At 45.0% G+C, this 17,291-nt stretch overlaps 1 protein-coding gene across 7 annotated transcripts in view; it reads left to right on the forward strand.

Moving 5' to 3' along the window:
- Nucleotides 1-15,799, forward strand: part of LOC102090092 (epigen) — a 79,196-nt gene extending 63,397 nt beyond the window's left edge. For 2 of the 7 annotated variants that reach the window (XR_002415401.2, XM_021289836.2), the window contains 4 exons: nt 12,840-12,923; nt 13,361-13,484; nt 14,227-14,373; nt 15,388-15,799. Coding sequence is in view for 3 of the 7 variants with exons in the window: in XM_021289836.2 (XP_021145511.1) it covers nt 12,840-12,923; nt 13,361-13,484; nt 14,227-14,373; nt 15,388-15,448 (416 nt within the window). In the remaining 4 variants the exon portion in view is untranslated. Of the gene's footprint in view, nt 1-2,316; nt 2,418-12,839; nt 12,924-13,360; nt 13,485-14,226; nt 14,374-15,387 lie in introns of those variants that run through there. The other 5 variants (XR_010472336.1, XM_065061668.1, XR_010472334.1 and 2 more) reach the window with 5 other exon arrangements.
- Nucleotides 15,800-17,291: the final 1,492 nt, after the last annotated feature.

The following is a 17,291-nucleotide window of genomic DNA, read 5'->3' on the forward strand; positions in this document are numbered from 1 at the left end:
TGGCAGGGTAGATCAGTCTGGGTGTGGAGCTGGAACACGTGTGTTATGTCTGAAGGGATGACCTCTGCTGTAGGCATACTGCAAGTTTGTGGCCAAAAGTGTCTTGTCCTGAGCATCTAATGTGCATCCTCTATTCATACCCTTACAAAAAAGTAGTTTTTGGGGATACCTATTTTCTTTGAATGTCTTGTAGAGAGACTCTTGTTATTGAGAAGTTTACCTCTGTTCAGAGACCTAACTTGTGTTTGGCAGCTTTGGCTAATTGACCCTTATCTACAGCCCTTGTTTTCATGGATGAAGGACAAAGACTCTGGCTGCAGGAGCACTGATCAGGAACTGCCAGCCCTAGCTTAGTGCTGTTCTTAATTTAATAACAGCCACCAGTCTAAATAAACCCAGGCCTTGCCTTTGTCCTGTCTCACTTGATTTACATACATGTGCTCTGAGTGTCATAAAGAAAATCTCCTGCATCTCTTATATAGCATCAATCTGCAGGAATGAGGATGTGTAGATAACCACACAGAGGAGTTATCCACAGAAGCGTCACAGCCAGCCTGCCAACGCCTCTCCCCCAGGACATCAAGTTGCAGGTTCTTCTCCTCGTCCCATCTGCCATGCACACACCAGGTGACCAGCACCCTCCCTACCTTCAGGTGGAGAGTTGGAGACGAGTTCCTGAAGGGTAGACCTAGGCCTTTGCTCCCCTTGGGTAAACCCACAACTCCTTGCTGCAGAGAAACATGCAGGGGCTAAACACATTCTATTTTGTTTTGCTTTTTAGTCAGGAAGGAATCTAGGCTGTACTCCCAAGACAGGTTGGGGAATCAACCAGCTCTGACCAGAAAACTGGGGTCTGTCTCCCTTTTCTGGTGACTGACAGCAGCCAGACCTGCATGTAGGGGAGGAAAAAACAGTGTTGCAGGTAGATGGTTTCCACATGTGCTGGAGCTATCTCTGCCCTTCTCTGGCCCACAGAGGCCTACAGTCTTTCCACAGAGCTCCCTGTTGGTACCCCATCCTGTGGCCAAGCTAGCTAATCTTGTTCTTCAGTCTGTGACCTGGGGACTGTCCCAAGGGAGGCTGGATACTTGAGGTAATGTTCAGACCACAGATGGGAGGAGAAGGTGACTAGAAGATGACTTCAGCTCATCTTGGTCATTCCCAAACCAAACGCCAGAGGTTCTGCATATTACATGCCTCACAGTTGGCTCTCAGGAGTTAGTGGTACTAACTTCATGGGAGATTAAAGAATATGGAGTTCCACAGCAGGCTGGGACCACACAGGAAACATACAGAATGAGGACATCTTGTTGAGTGTTGTGACCCCAAAGTATTGCTGAAGCAGCTGCTTTCCCTTCTAGCTACATCTCAACAGACAGAGAGCATGACATGAACAGCCTGGCTGCAAGCTAATGCAAGCTGCAGGGATGCCATGACTTACTTTTGCACGAGTTGTAGGGGAGCTTCATTGTGGACCACAGTGTCCTAGTTTGAAATAAGACTCTAGTGATGAATTGGGCACCCATGTTTATAGGTTCCCTGGGACAGGCTGTCTCATCACCTCTGCATGACAACAGCCAGCACAATAAAGGCCTGATCCTGAATGCCTTTTTTTTGGTCACTTCAGTAATAGTAATGATTAACAGTAATTATAAGAACAGTAATGGGAGTGTCCCATAATGCTAGTGGATGGGGGAATTCCACTAAGTGCATCTGCTCCCATGCCCAGTGCTAGTTACCAGGCCAAACAAATACACCGTGGACCCATGCCTCTTTCCTAGATCCAGCTTCTGGAATGTGTGCTGGCCAGGCTGGTTTCAGGTGAATTGCTGTTTACTCCATCATCCCTAATGACACATTCCTCATGTCAAGGGTGCCCCAGCTCCCATGCACATGGCTGGCATGCAGGTGACAGTCACCACTGAATGGCAGCCAAAATGTGGAGTATGCAGACTCCTGCCAAGCACAAGAGCTCTGAGGCTGGGAAATAGCCTGCACATCAACCTTTCTTCCTGTGCTTGATGTGCTTCTAGTCCCTTACTCCCTGCAGCAATGAAAGGGGAGAAATATGTTTGTTGAAGGAATTGAGGCCATTGTAGCCGAGGCTGACATAACCACTCAGATGACTGCTGAAGTTCCTAAATGCAGTGAGTGAGAGGGCAGGGGGCTCTGCTTATCACCTGTGTGCATCACATATTGTTTAGGTTTTAGTGCAGACCTTAGATGCTGGTCTTGTTCCAGTCCAAGGCAGGTGTTTCCTTCTCTCTGATGATGGCCCTAATATACAGTGTCTTCCTCTTATCTTCCCTATGCTAGCATTTGCTGTCCAGGTGGAAGATACAGGAGAGGGACAGAAAATAGTGGTGGAGAGCCCACAGCTGGGGCTGCCTGCTGTGGTGAAAGCCTCACAGGAGCTGGTGAGTGCCTGCTGAGTCACAGCAATCCCTATAGTGGTGGCTCTTGCTGTCCTTTCACTGTCCTGAGATGAATGTCACTCTCAGGGCAGAGTTATTGAGTGGATGTACCACACAGTCAGCCCCCAGCAACATGCTTTCATGTAATTATTTCAGTTATATTGGCTACCAGACAGGGGTCTAAATGCTGCACCCATGTCTATATCTGGTGAATCTTCATAGAGGGCAGTTATCATATTTGTATGTGTTCTGTCTCCCAGTGGTTAACTCTCATCTTCCTGGAGAATGAAAAACACTGTTGAAGAGATGAGTTTATGAACTTGAAAAAGGTGCTGATGGACAGAACAGCACAAAAGACTGATGAGTAAGGGGCTGGTGTTCTTCTCCCAGCTCACTTACAACCTGCTACATATTGTGGGGAATCCACATTTCTTCTGCCTTGGTCTATCTCCTATTCTTAACAAATCACTTGGAGCAAGGAGAAACAGTTACTAGATATATCAGCAGTCATATGGGAGGGACTTGGTTTGATAACACCCTTTACAAGGGTACAAATAAAATGCTTGCACACGTTTGTTTAGCAACAAATAAAGGCAGAACCCATGAAAAGACTCCACAAATGAAAAAAGCTACAAACCCCTTGGAGGTTAAGAAATCACTCTGCATGGAACACTGAGCTGTAATTAGGAAAGGGAAGACACCAACTGAGCATTATGAAGCTCCTGCTACCAGTGAGATGTGTTCAGCCATTCAGGAGTTTCCCAGGGTAGAGTAGTGGAAATTTCATACAAGCCAGAAAAATGAAGTTTTAAAAACTGCCCTGTAGAGAGAAATCCAGCATGAACTGGCAGACATTTTGAAATGGATGGAAATTAGCTGTTTGTTTTTTATTTGAGGGGTGTCTGTCTTTTTGAAATTGCTAGTTAATGCTAACCTAAGAAGTTGGGTAAGAAATCAGTGAATTTGGGGTTTGTTTTTGTTTTTTTTTTTTTCTTAACAACAAAATGTCTGTGGTGTCCAGTAGTTTTGACCTCACCCTACATTTGCAGGAAGAGGCAACAACCACTTTGAGCCTCTGGGATAGCAATCTGAACTCTCATAGTTTATAGAAAAGCCTGGCTGTTTTGAGAACATCTGACCTGATTCATTCCTCACACACATGATAGATTTGAAGCTGACCTTTATTTATATGGAGTAAGTTCAGCTCAAGGTTTTTTCTTACTCCATTTCGCCAGACTCTCTCATCTATGCATCTTTCTTAGGGCATTTGTGCTCATATGTGAGCCCCATGCTTTTTGCCATTTAAGATTTTCATTCTTAATATGAATCTTCTGCAGTTCAAATGAAAATGCTGTCAAATGAGCTGTATTCCAATTAGGTGCCTTAACTTTTGAGAGTCCTTCTTGAGGATCTATCATGCTGTGCAGTGAAAGCTTGATGCATGTAAAAATTTCATTTACACATGTACCTGAGTATGCAGTCGTGCTCCTCTTGAAAATGCCAGCTGATTTTCCTAGGAATTTATGAAAATACTGCTTTGTGTGTGTGCACCAAGTACTTCAGTGCAAGACTAGCGATGGTTTTTCTTCCAGTTTCAAGAATACTTTCGAATAAAAAACAAAATAAAAAAAGTTATTGTTAGGGATTGGAAGGGACCTTTGGAAATAGGTCTTCTTTGGAAATAGGTCGTCTTCTCAACAGGCAAAAACAATGCAGATCCATGCTCGGAACAGCAGTGCATAAAAATGGATGCAAGTCCTACAGAAAGCAGCTGACATAAGTAGTATAGTCACCTGTGATTTATGTGTTTAATGGTGTAGAAACACATACATAAAGTGACAGTTCATTGCTGTGAACCTGTGTATTCTACAGCACATCACCATGAGGAAAAAGTATTTTCAGGCACAGAAAAATGTACATTTAACCTGTATTTTTTCCTCTCAAAGTTGAAAAGGGTGTGTTGTTCATAGAAAATCTTCTGTGTCATGGATCATAGATAAACTAATAGACAAAGCCTAATCCATACCCTGGAAATAATCACTGCTATGAATCTGCTGCTTTGTCTGAAAATGAGAGATGAATATTTGTGACATTGAAAGAGGATTAAGCACAACATGGACTTGAGTTGAGCCCGTATATTTTGTAAATAGAGATTATCTTTAAAGATGGCTATTAAACCATTGTAAGGTAATAAAAGCAAGTAAGTCTTTTGTACAAGTTCTCTAGGTATTACCTCATATGCTTGTGACACTTTGTAAAAAGGAAAATCCTGAAGTGTCAAAGCATTCAGGGGGCTACTTGCTAGTCTGATGCCAAGTGGCGTATATTCATCGACTTGACTTGGGTGTGTCAGTTCACCCCAGCTGAAATTGAGGCCAGTAGCTGCAATAGGCCTGTGATGCTCTGTTGCCCAATCAGTGCTACCTCTCAGCGTTGTGCAGACATGTCACTCCGTGTGCACATCTGTGGGATGACATGAATCTGCCTTACCATGAGCCTATCAGTACAGGAAGGCACTAGTCAGTGCAAACAGCCTCTTGGAAAACTGGCTCTTAGGGTGTGTATCAGCTTTTATTCAAAGAGGCAGCCTCCATGTGGAGGAGAGGATGGTGAAAGCTACAAGTGGGGATGCCAGGTGTGAAATCACATACCAGGAGACAAAGAACATGACAGATGAAGCAAAGATGCATGTGTGATATGTGTTCACATCTGAAAGGAAATTCCAGTGAAATGCTCCGATTGTGTCAGCATTACTTGGTATCTGGATACTGGCACAAGACTATAATTAAATGCTCTCTTTCAGAGGATAAATCATGCTAGAATTTAAGGGTGAAATTAATTATTAAGTGGAAGTTCAACAGTGATGCTGCTTTTTAAGGCATCTGTATGCCCACACAAAGAAATGCTTTAGTAATCATTGCAATTCCTTCCTTTACTCACTGTGATACCTGGAAAAACAGACAATAACATTCTTAATAGAGGGGATCAGCCCAAATAAAAGAAGCAACTCAAACAGTCATGTGGCATCAAAAAAGTTACCATCTGCTCACCTTAAAGCAATATACTGATTGCATGGGGGTGAGCCATGACCCTAATGCTAGAGGGGGAAAAAGGAACTTGGAAAAAGATTCCAGCTCTATGTCCTGCTTACTTATGGAGTACAAATTTCTGAATGCTACTTTCAGACTGATCTTTATTACATTTATCTGCCAACTTTCATATAATTTGGATAATTAACAAATTGTGCTGACATACAATTCTATAGTCACACATTGCTTTTTAAAATTTCATCACTTCCATGCTTTTGTAGACCTAGGGGAAATGCTCCCAGAATAAGGAGGAGTATGACTTGTAAATACTAGATCTATTCCAGCTCCCTGAATTAACTGTTTGTGACTTAGAACTGGAATCTGAACATGGAAATGTTGCATATTGTATTCTGCAGTGTCTTCTATAATTCTCTTGTATCAATAACTGCTTATAAAAAGGAGAAACTATGAATACTTGAGTCATCAGCCATTACACTTGCACCTGACTGTCAATACTCAAATTCCTTACGCTGTGAGATAGGCTTATCAGTTCGTCAGTAAATTGTGTTTCACCTTGCCTTTTTTGACAATGGAAAGCAGTAAGAAATAGGGAAAAGTTTATTTTTCTTTGAAAGGAAAAGAAATAATCACCATTGTTGAGCTTGTTTAGATAAAATATACTTTATGTTTTGGGCAAATCCATACAGTGGGGATTTTGGGGTGGGGTGTCCCTCAAGTGTCTGATGATGGGATGTAGGTGCCAAATGAGGCGTTACCTAATGCAGCAACAGCATGATCTGCTTCATGAAGATGCTTGAAAGGAATTTTTTCAAAAAGAACTGAAGGACTTGCTGGTACCAAAAACTGCCCATGCCAGTGGACTGTGACAAGGCCAAGAACTGGAGGGGCAATGTGGTGTAAGCACCCCTGACCTTGAGACCATCACAGCCAAGTCCCTGTGCTAGGTAAGGTGCTGGCATTCCTGTGGTCTGTGCTGTAACTTAATGGACCATTTCATTTCTGCCCCTAGCGCTGAGCCTCCCTGGCAGCAATATGTGTGCTGAGAGTCACTTCAGAAATGCCAGGAGATGGGAGATTAGGGAAGGCAGAAGGTTTATGGCTTCCCACCCTGAAATGTTTTCTAAACTATGGTTTATGCACAGGCAGTGTTCATGGCTGTGCAATGTCCCCACAGTCCTTCCTGCACAGGCTGTTATGCCTTACAGTGATGAACTGAGGGTGGGGAGAAAGCAGCAGTGTTGAGGCTGTGTAGTCAGCTGTGGGCATTGGCACCTTGGCGAGGTTGTTTAGGGGGGACCTGTGTGCTATTTGCAGTAATGCTTGCTAATATAAAGAACATCAAGTGTATGTGGATAACAGCCACCAGACAGATGGCTCAGGCAGTACTGTGTCTGGCCAGGCCCCTCATTCCTACCGAAGCCCTTGGGCAGCCGGGCTGGGGGGCAGCCTCTTGCCCGCTGTCGGGGCATCACCCCAGGTGCGGGGGGCCGGGAAGGCGCCTGCGCCGCCTCCGTTTCCCTCTTTCCCCACCCCCACCCGACCCGGGGTAGGCACTGCTGGGCTCGGCTCAACCCGCCCGGGGCGGTAGGGCAGGAAGCGAGGAGGCCGGGGCCGGGCACCTGCCCCGAGCCGAGACGGGGTTTCATCACCGGCCAGCGCCGCCCCGCCTCTCCCGCCGGCTCATAAAGGTCCGGGGCGTTGCGTCCGGCACCCACACCGCTCCCGCAACGCCGCCGCTCCCGTCGCAGCCGGCTGCCATCTCCTTCTCCTGTTCCTTTTTCTCCTGTCCCCGAGGACGCCAGGGCGATGGATGCCGGCTGTTTGCGGGCCCGCAGCCTGATGCTTTTCCTGGGTGAGTATCGCCGCCGTGCCCATCTCAGGTGTGGGAGCCCGGCTGCGCCCGACTTTGATGGACAGCTGTCTCCTCGGACCCGTAGGGGCTGGGAAGGGCTGGGGTGTTTTCTCACTGTTGGTAAATCTCTGGCAAAATGTAAGGTTTGGCTTGTCTGAAGGTGAAGTAGATGTGTTTCGTCTCTGAGATGAAGTCAGGGGCAAGGATGGGGGTACCCAGATGGCTTTATGAGTAGAGAGGAATGGAGTATATGGGTCTTACTCTGTGTTGTGCTGTAACAGGACATTTTATTGCTTGTGCTGTGGTCCAGGTGTGTCCTGTGACTGCATAAAGGTGAATGCTCCTTCCTATTCTCTCCAACTCTGCTCACTGTCTGACTTGCTAAAGGCAGTGGGATCTGTTCTCTGTCACCTTGTCCTATCTTGTTTGTAGTCCTGTCTTGCTGCTTTCACCCACCCAGGCCATGCTCTGGGTGAACTCAGCAGGTGAATCCCCACAGCGGCAGAGACTTCCTTATGGTAACAAAACAGGTTGTGGCCTCCTTCTGCTTGATGCTTCTCCACCTCCTCCCTGTGAGCATGTTACTCCATTGCATGACATCAGCTGTCTGAAAGTCCAAAGTGAACACACGTATCCTTAGAGCATCAAGAGTCCTGGAGCCTGAGTATGTGGTGAAGCAACAACTGATCCTTGCCACACACCTTCACTGGATGCTGTGAGTGACAGGCAGTGACTGCCGAGAGCTGACCCTTTGAGGTGAATCTAACTGTGTGGGCAGCAAACATTTGAGGTAGGACCAAGTCCTGGAGCGCTCGCATGCTGCATTAATGACAAAGCACATTCTTACATTCACGATGTTGGGCTCAGGGTCACAGTTAATGGGTAAACTCAGTTCCCAAGACTTTTCTTGTGGAGCGGATGTTCCAGCATCTGGTAAGCCCGCTGCAGCATGAGTTTCTTTCTTTCATCTTGGACACGTATTTCCATAATAGCTTATGGATCAGCTGCTGTACAGCATCTCTACTTGCCAGGACGATGGGTTAAGCATCTTGTAGGCTGTGACTCAGCCATGCTTTGCACAAAACTAGCACTGGAAGGAACTGGTATCTCTTCATGGGTTTGTATACGGATATATTTCTTTCCAGGGCAGGCACAAAATCTAGTAGTAAAGGGTAGATTAGTCATAGCCAGATGGCATCATAATGAGTAGCACGAGTACTTTTCTGCTTTTCCTTCCCAGGTCAGCAGTGTAAGCAGAACTTAGTGCCACTGGCAGAAGCTGCAAAGACTGTCTGTAGCTGGTGTTATGCCAGACTTTAGGAGGTTAACTGCTGAACTGCTGAAGCCTAACTGAAGTGACAGGCGTCAGGTTCATACTCTGGTCTTGTGGTGGGAGAGAGCTGTCACTCATTCCCTGCCTCCTTGCAGTCGCTGTAATGCCCGCTCAGTGAGGAAGCCTCGAATCTCCAGACAGTTTCAGGAGCTGCTGACCTTACGTTTTCCTGTGCCACATTTGCAGGGCTTTCCTGGCTAACCCTGCATTTCTGCGATCCTCACTTAGTCTTTATTGTCAAGGGTGATTGCTTAGAGATGGCCTACAAACTTCTGTGGAAGGTTAGGGAATTTAGCAGCAGAGAGATATGGAAGGTGATGCACCACAGTTAAATGGTGGTAGTAGTGATGCTTGCAAAGCTAATAGGACACACTGGCTACCTTCCATATTTTCTGCTTAGCCTACACAGAGAAGGCCTTTGACAGTCAGACATGCTCTGGGTGCCCAAAATCAGGTGACAGGGCATCCAGCTTGATCTGTCTCTAGAGTAAAAATGGGCTGAAATCCTCCAGGTGCATATCAGCTGGACATCTATGAACTTGGCATTGCTTTGGAAGTGCAACCCACGTGGGAAGTGTAGACTCTACCTCTGTGACAGAGAGATCACAGAGGTGCCAAATGTAAAGTAGAGTCATGGGGTCTTCTTCAGGTGAGTTAGTGCAAGACTAGTGATCGTGGTGACAGGCAAAGCCAACTCAAATGATTGACCTCTCAGAAACCTAACAGTTCCCGTTTAAAATGGGTGTAAATCTTGCAAAGGAACTAGTTTTCCTTTACATGTATCCTGTATGTGCATCCTTCATCCTTAGCAGTCATCCTGTAACTGGAAACTATAGCTGGCTTTCAGTGGATGAACAGATAATTAGCACTTGCATGTCATATCTGACAAAGGCTGCAGGAAGTAAAGGCAGCCAGTCTCTGTCCCTTGTTTTCCTTTCATCCTTCATGGAAGGACCAGTAAACAGCAGCAGTATTCCTGTTCCAATAATAGCCACTGCTGTCAGCATTAACCTTACTGTAATACCTGCAACACCAGACTCTCTCATATCTGCATGCTAGCAGTATGGCAATAAGCATAGCACTTGTGTTCCTACAAGGCACACGTGAGTATCCAGTCTCATTACTCTTATCTTGTACCCTGTAGAGTACTTGCCTAGTGAACAGCAAAGGAATAAAAATACAACTACCTCTCCCAGGTCCTATGTTTGGTATATGTTATCTGGTAATTATGCTGGGAAAGGCTTTTCTTGGCCATTGTGGTGTGTGGATCCCTTATCCTCCTGCAGGATCCCCCTCCCATTGATGTCAGAGGAGAAAAATTTATATGGGGGAAAAGGGCAAAATGTGACAGTGGAGAGCAGGAAGAACTTTGCCCGAACACAAAAAATACTGCTTGATGTCAGCAAATATCCATACCTGCAGTCCAGCTTTTCCAGCCAATGTGTGTCTGCAGTCAGGTGGTAGAGGCTATCAGTTGTTACATGTGTCTGGAATGAGGCAAGCCTTTGTTCTGTGTTGTAGGAGGAGGTGCATTTTAATTTGTCCCTCCCAGATGTCTGAGGTTTGGCCTTTCCTCTAGGTGGACAGCAGTGCCATTTTCTGGAGCAAAGAGAAGAGCTGACCCAACTCAAACCTATACATAGGTTTGAGTTTCTGAAATGTGAAAGTGTGGTTCTGGTTACTCTTAATCTGGGAACTTTAGATTAAAAAGTAACTGCTCAGTTTATGCTTAGATCAACAAAGTATGCAAGCTGAAACAGAAATGTGTAGGCTAATAGAGATCATCACCTGGTTTAACCCATCTACTTAACCAAGTATGATAGAGGTAGATGTCTGGGGTACCTTACGCATATTTTACCTTATGTTCATTACTGTCATGTGGTCCACAGACCAATCCTGCCAGAGCACATCACATAGAGATGATAGTGGCAGTTTTTGGGAAACAGGAGGGAGTGTCAGGTCACTGACTCCCACTGGTCTCAGGATTTTAGCATTCCTCCTTTCAATTACATGGCATCACTTCATGGGCCAGAGCTGTCCTGTGCCACAGCTGCTCCCTGCCAAGGAAGCAACTTAGTCCATGGAGCACTCCTGAAATGTCCCTCTAGTTCCCGGGAAGAAGGACTGACAAGTAAATCTTCCTTTCTCAGCGTCATTTGGGACACAGGGTCCCTGGCTGAAGCTCAAAGCCCACCATTCTGGCAGTAAATGAGTTGTCATTATCTGTCTGCTGATGGTCTCATCCTTCAGACGCTTAAACTTTCTGTCATGGCAAGTCAAATTGGCCTTGAAAAAGTGTTAAACTTCTTCTCCTGATGAAATCTATAGCGAGCACAGTGCTGTTTAAAAAAAAAAAAATCCCTCCCTGAAAGTAAACTTGCTGGTCCTGCCCCATTGGAGTGAAAGGCAGGTCCTGCTGAGTCATGCTAGCAGGAGCAGATGTCTCCAGCTTAGTCTCCTGTACAAGTTGAGATGCTGGCATCATTGGTCTGCTGCCATGGCTCTCACTTTGGCCCACATAGACTTTGTCCTTTCTTCTAAAGCTTGGTGGAAACCTGGCTAATTAGCTTTGCAAGGAATGTGGTGGAGAGGGAGGTAGGGAGAAGGAATGGTGTTTTTAAAGAAATACAACCAACCCCTGTTCCTCTAAGATGCATATTCCTGCTGTTCTTGTATTTAACTGGAATAAAGTTTTAAGGAAGCCTTACTAATCACTCAGAAATAGATGAGCTGCCGGAAATCCATAAATCACTACTAGATTGAACACTGAGATGTAACAAAACTTTCTAATAACTGGAGTTGAATTAGAGTGATCAAGAAATTATGAAGCCACACTCCCTCCATTAGGCGTGCATGGCCTGACAAGTTAATATAGGCAAACGGCCCAAAGACACAAATGACAGACTTCTGTGGAATGGAGCTGATGACTAAGCAGTTCGTGAGCAGGTTAGTTTGTGACCACAGCAGGAGTGTTAGCCAAGTGGATTTTATGGCCAGCTGGAGCAAACATCGACAATTCCTCATGGGCTACCCATGGAGCTACAAATACTTGTGCTGGTATGGGAGTGTTCATTCAACTAGTAGAATGCCTGAACGCTGTGTCAGTGCAGCACCATACAGCCCAAAAGATATCAAAATGCTTTATAAGCTGGATCTCTGAAAGAAGGGAAGGAGTGCCCTTGCTCCCCAAGGAAATGCAGCTGCTGCTATGGTAGCTGAAGTCCTCAGCCTGCATGGTCCAGTGTCCTATCAAACCTGGTGAGCTGCAGTTCTTTCTTTACTGCAGACGGTGAAAGGAGGACAGAAACATACCTGTTTTCTTCTGGGGTTCTCCTGAGAATAAGTAACACTGGCCCAGGATCTGTAAAGTGGTCAGTAACCTCTCCAACCCAGTGACCAGATGAAAGAGGGTTTGGTATCTCACATGAGATGTGTCCGAAAGTGCCTTGTTTTAACTGAATAACTCCAGCACAAGAGTATTAGTTCAGGAACTGCCCAGCCTTTCAAGCTGGGATCAACAGCCAGAGGGCTGAGGAAGCTCTTTGCTGGTGAAGAGCAGCTTTTATGTTAAGCCTACTTCAAGCAGTATATGGTCTCTGAAACCAGAGGGGGTTAAGCCTGGCTCAGCACTGACCTGGTGTACTGAGTCACCAGCCACTGCTGACTTGCTGAGTCCTAGGAAATCCTCTCCCCGTGGACTGTTGTGACTCAAGGACATCTTGATTTTGATCACCAAACAAACTCCTCCTGCAATGAATGATTGTCACACCTAATTGTGGAACCCTGGCTGTGTCCCTTGCACAGCTGCTATGCCAGACTAGTCAGTAACCAAATATAATCAGAGTTGGACTAATTTCTGCCTCTCCTGTTGACCTGTGTAATCTTTCCAAGCCTGTTCCTGCCCAGTTTCACTCAGGGCATGGGTGAGAAGTGGTCACAGACACCGAGTTCCTGTTTGATCTCTGTTCTACATTAAAAGTTTGGATTTCAGATATGTTTCTTTGTGATGCCTTATGTAATACAGGTAGCAGATCTCTCAGACCTACATTTTTTCAGCCTACAACAATAGGTTTTTCCAATAAAGATAGAAAGCTTCTGTTCTTATGTTAACTTAATGAGTACACCTTCTGAAATACTTAAATACACTTGAAAAGCACCCAGTTTTAACTTTTCTTTTTATTCTCTTGTAGGTTACCTATTACAAACAGTCCTGGGCACAACTGTGATCCCATTATGTGGGCCTGGTGAAATGGAGAACTGCACAACCGCACTAAGTAAGTGCACTTACACAGCTTGCTTTGTAAATAGTAAGTCTTTGCTTCCCATCTTTCTTGGGCTGGTGGCTTCACTGAGGTGGCCTTGGAAATAGTTTTCCTGTTGAGCAACATCACCAACATTCTGCTAAGTGTTCAGTGTTGTTGAACAAGAACCATTTTTAAGCTTGTATTTCCTTTAATATCACTTTGCCTTAAGTGAGAACTCTGCTGTAAATGCAAAAATAGCTTACATGGAACTCCCAAAGGAAAAGTCAGTATGACTCTGGCCTGAGAAAATCCTCTCCCTGTTCACAAGGCTCACCTGCTCTAATGCCTATGTTATTGGAGGCCTCTTGATAGCGAGACTGTTAGTCTTACTTATAAAGCTTGTACCTTGTCTGGGAAAAATAAAGGGAAAATAAGGGTGGCAAGACACTAACAAAATCTCCTTACAGTCCAGACAGAAAACAGTCCACGTGTGGCCCAAGTTGGGATAGCAAGATGCAAGCCCGAAATGAGGGACTACTGCTTCCATGGGCAGTGCATGTACATAGTGGACCTGGATGAGCACTATTGCAGGTATGGACAGAGAGGCAGGCTTGGAGATGAACTGTACATGGCCTTTGATCTTGCTGCTGTTGACACTTAGCTGGAACACCAATCCAGCAAAGCCTTTAAATGCTCACAAGAACTCATGAGGAGCAGTAAATGCCTCTGCTGCATTTAAGCAAGTGTTAAGGACATGTGCTGGCTCCAGTGAAACCTGAGTGAGAGCTTTAGATGCCTGAAATTAGACAGCAACCCAAATTAAACTTGGGACACTCATTCTGTTGTGTTTCCCTCTTCATCTGTTTTTACAGTAGAGTGAAATCTAGACCTTAGGCAAAGCAGCAAGTTCTCTTCTTTGATTCAGCCTGCAAAAAAAAGACCCTCTAGGCCTGGGGAGTCAAACTCATTTTCACCGGGGGCCACATCAGCCTCATGGTTGCCTTCAAGGGGCTGAATGTAATTTTAGGACTGTATAAATGTAACTAATCCTACAGTTATACAGTCCTAAAATTACATTGGGCCCCTTGAAGACAACCGTGAGGCTGATGTGGTCCCTAGTGAAAATGAGTTTGACAGCCCTGCTCTAGGCATTTTTAAGGGTGTTCCTTACTGAAGAATTTACAGCCATTTCTAGGACTACATGGGCTTGAGTAACATGAGTTCAAATTGCTTGTCCCTGGAGGAACAGCAAGCCAGCAGTATGGCATGCCTTACGGACTATTAAAGTGTAACCCCATGGTAATGTCTCTAGTTCTGCGTCTCTCTTCCTCAGGTGTGATGTTGGCTTCTCTGGTGTCCGATGTGTGCATTCAGAACTTGTCAGACAACCCCTCAGTAAGGAGTATGTGGCACTGACAGTTATCGTCATTCTGCTTTTGCTTGCTGCCATCTCTATTGCAAGCTACTACATCTGCAGAAGGTATAAAAAGTTTTCTTTATGGCTCAGGAAGGGGAGTTAGCTGCATGTGTAGCAAAATGTCCACTGAGTGTCTCCAGATAGATAGGAATACCTACACCTGCTTGACGGCATGGAGGTAGTTCAATGTACAGATGTCCTGCTAGCCTGCACTTAGTGAAGTGTTCAAAAAGGATGTATGCTGACAGCATAGCATACCCCAAACTCCAGGCTAGATGCCTTTGAACCCTAATGGAAGACTGTATAAGTTAATTTGCATCTGTCTTTTTAGAGGGGGTGTTGAGGTAATGGAGAGAGCAGACAAGGAACAGGAAAATTCCAGTTCCTTTTCTTGGTAATGTTATTTCCGCAGTCACCTGGCACTGGAAAGCAACTGGATTAATGTTAAGTAATTGGTTTATATGCCATGTTATTGTGGTGACTGTAATATCACAAGTATTGACTTATCAGCTTTAGCATTCATGACAGTAGTCTTCTGCTTTAAGACCCACAAGCAGCAGGAGTTGTTCTTCATGCTAATAACTAATCGTTATTAGAGAGCCAGGAAGGTGGAGCAGCCCCCAGAGGGAAAGCTTAGTTTCACAGATCTGATAGCTAGCTGGTAATCACCATAATTCCACTTCCCTGTCTGAAGACTTGATGGTGTATCATCTCAAACACAAGATGGCCTGTTTGGTTAGGGTACTCAGCCCCATTGCAGGGAAAGATCCAGCAGAATTTTCCAAAGACAAACCTAGTACCAGCAGCAGGACTTTAATGCAGATGTGAAATCTTCAGTGAAGAGCTGAGAAATGAGATTCTGCATGCAAGTTATCTCAGACCTGGAAATGAGCACAGACAGAGTCTAGCTGATAGAGATTTAAAACAAACATGAGTAGGTCATAGAGGTTTTGTTGTTGTGGGGTATTTTTCCTTCCTTCACTCCCTCACCCCCTCCCTTCACTCCCCAAAACACCATTTGGAGCAACTGGCTTTTCAGAACTCATACTTCTCTTCTCTTCTCTACTCTACTTCAAGGTACCAAAGAAAGAAGAGGCAAATGAACACCAGTGAGTACAAGGAAGTTGGTGCCCTGTAGAAGAAACGGTGGCTTCTGTACAGTGTTCTGTTCATCCAGATGGACTCAGTCGCTCTCCATCTATTTAAATGTTATTTTTATTAACAATATTTACAATATTTATATCCTTTTAAAAATTTCAGTTGTTTGGTGATCCAATCAGTATAGGTCAAGCATTTTATTTTCAGTGTTTTATTTTTTTATTAAATAATATTTCCTAATGAGAACCCTACCTAAGTGGTTCTGTGGGAGAGAGATATATTTTTATAAAAACTCCTCTTCTTACTCTGAAGAGTAATTTTATATTTATTCTTGTGAATATGCTTGAAACAATTTTACTCCTTGAAATAGAAGTTCTAGACAAAGTAAAAATGTCTGTGTGGTTTGATTGAAGTGAAACTTGATGTGGCTTGTCTGAGCTTGAAGACCCAGCAGTTATTTTTTGAGAGAGAATCCGTGGTATGGTTAATAATACATATCAATGCACCTTAGTTCCAATGAACACAAGATATTAGCTGGTGTAATTGGAGGAAGACAAAAGGAGGAAAGAGCACAGCTCCTATGCAGCCTGTCCAACCTTGACTGCATGACAGCAACATGGACCTGGGCTCATACGTACACAAGGGAAAGTTGAGCTGGGGATATTTTGGATTACAGCAGGGAGGTGGCAGTACAAGTTGGTTGATCTCTGCAGCTGAACACAGTAACATGACAGCTCAGGGTTATGAGTGTCACCACAGGAAGAGTGCTCCCTGGGAACCAGTGCCAGCACTGGAGTCCTCCCCATTGCGTTTCTGTTATAGTGTCTATGGTACAGCTGGGAACAGGGGAAAAAGCAAAGTTTATGAGTTTGGGATTAATGTAGATTATCTTGTTGGCCTAAAATAGTGATAGAAAAGCCCACTGGGTTTAGCTGCACCTCAAGTGTGGCTGCCCGTGAACAGGAAGGCTCTTGCAGCATCTGATTCATCCCTGTTAATCCCATCACTTCTGACACTTTCAGATGTTAGAGAAAGCACAACCTTTACATCATTCCTGGCCTTTGCCAGAGGTCCATGTGAGCCACGTTGGTTGGTTGTTTGTAGGTGCAAGACCTGTGATCTCTTGACCTGTGCAATGGGATCTTTGTAAAGAAAAGTGGTGGGACCTAGCCCTCACAAAGTGAGACTGCAATTTCAGAAGCTCTCAGTCAGCCAGAGGCCCTTGTGGAGGAATAAACTGGCTCTTTCCCTGTCTTCTTAAAATGCCTTCCTGTCTTAGATGCTCTTGAGATCAAACAAATGAGAGGGGGCATCTTATTTCCAAAAGTGATTTCCTTTGCTTTTCTGCTATGTGTTGTCCAGTAAAAATTTTCAGCTGAGCTTGTAGGTAACAGTGCTTAAATCTGCCTTGCATTAGCCTGTCAAGTAAAGCTTGTCTGTGAGCTGCCACAAAAGGGGACCCGTCAGCTTGTCCCTGCAGATGCGCAGCAATCTGGCTGAAGGAGCCTGGTTGTGACAAATCGTTTGGCCAACAGTGATCTTTGGGAATGTAGCTGTCAGTCTCCTGTCTGGAAAACAGAGGGTCTGTGAATGGGAACCTAGGAGGGTCTCTGCAGTTAGGGCAGGGAGGCAAGGTGGGAAAGGTGTCCTTAAGTGCTCTGCCCTGGCCATGTGGCTGCTTGCTTTGGAAAAGCTGAGTCACATGAAATTATAGCCCTGCTTCTTTCCTGGTTTGATACTCATTTCCTCACTTGGACTTACTTTTCTTGCTATCTTTCCTCTGACAAGTGTGAACCACAGCAAAGTGTGGTCAGGCAGACCTGGGTGTGATGAAATAGCCCTGCCCAGAATTTGCCAGTTTGATGTAGAGGTAGAAGGGAGCC

This window comes from Columba livia, chromosome 4 (assembly GCF_036013475.1).
Source record: "Columba livia isolate bColLiv1 breed racing homer chromosome 4, bColLiv1.pat.W.v2, whole genome shotgun sequence".
NCBI classification, from domain to species: Eukaryota; Metazoa; Chordata; class Aves; order Columbiformes; family Columbidae; genus Columba; species Columba livia.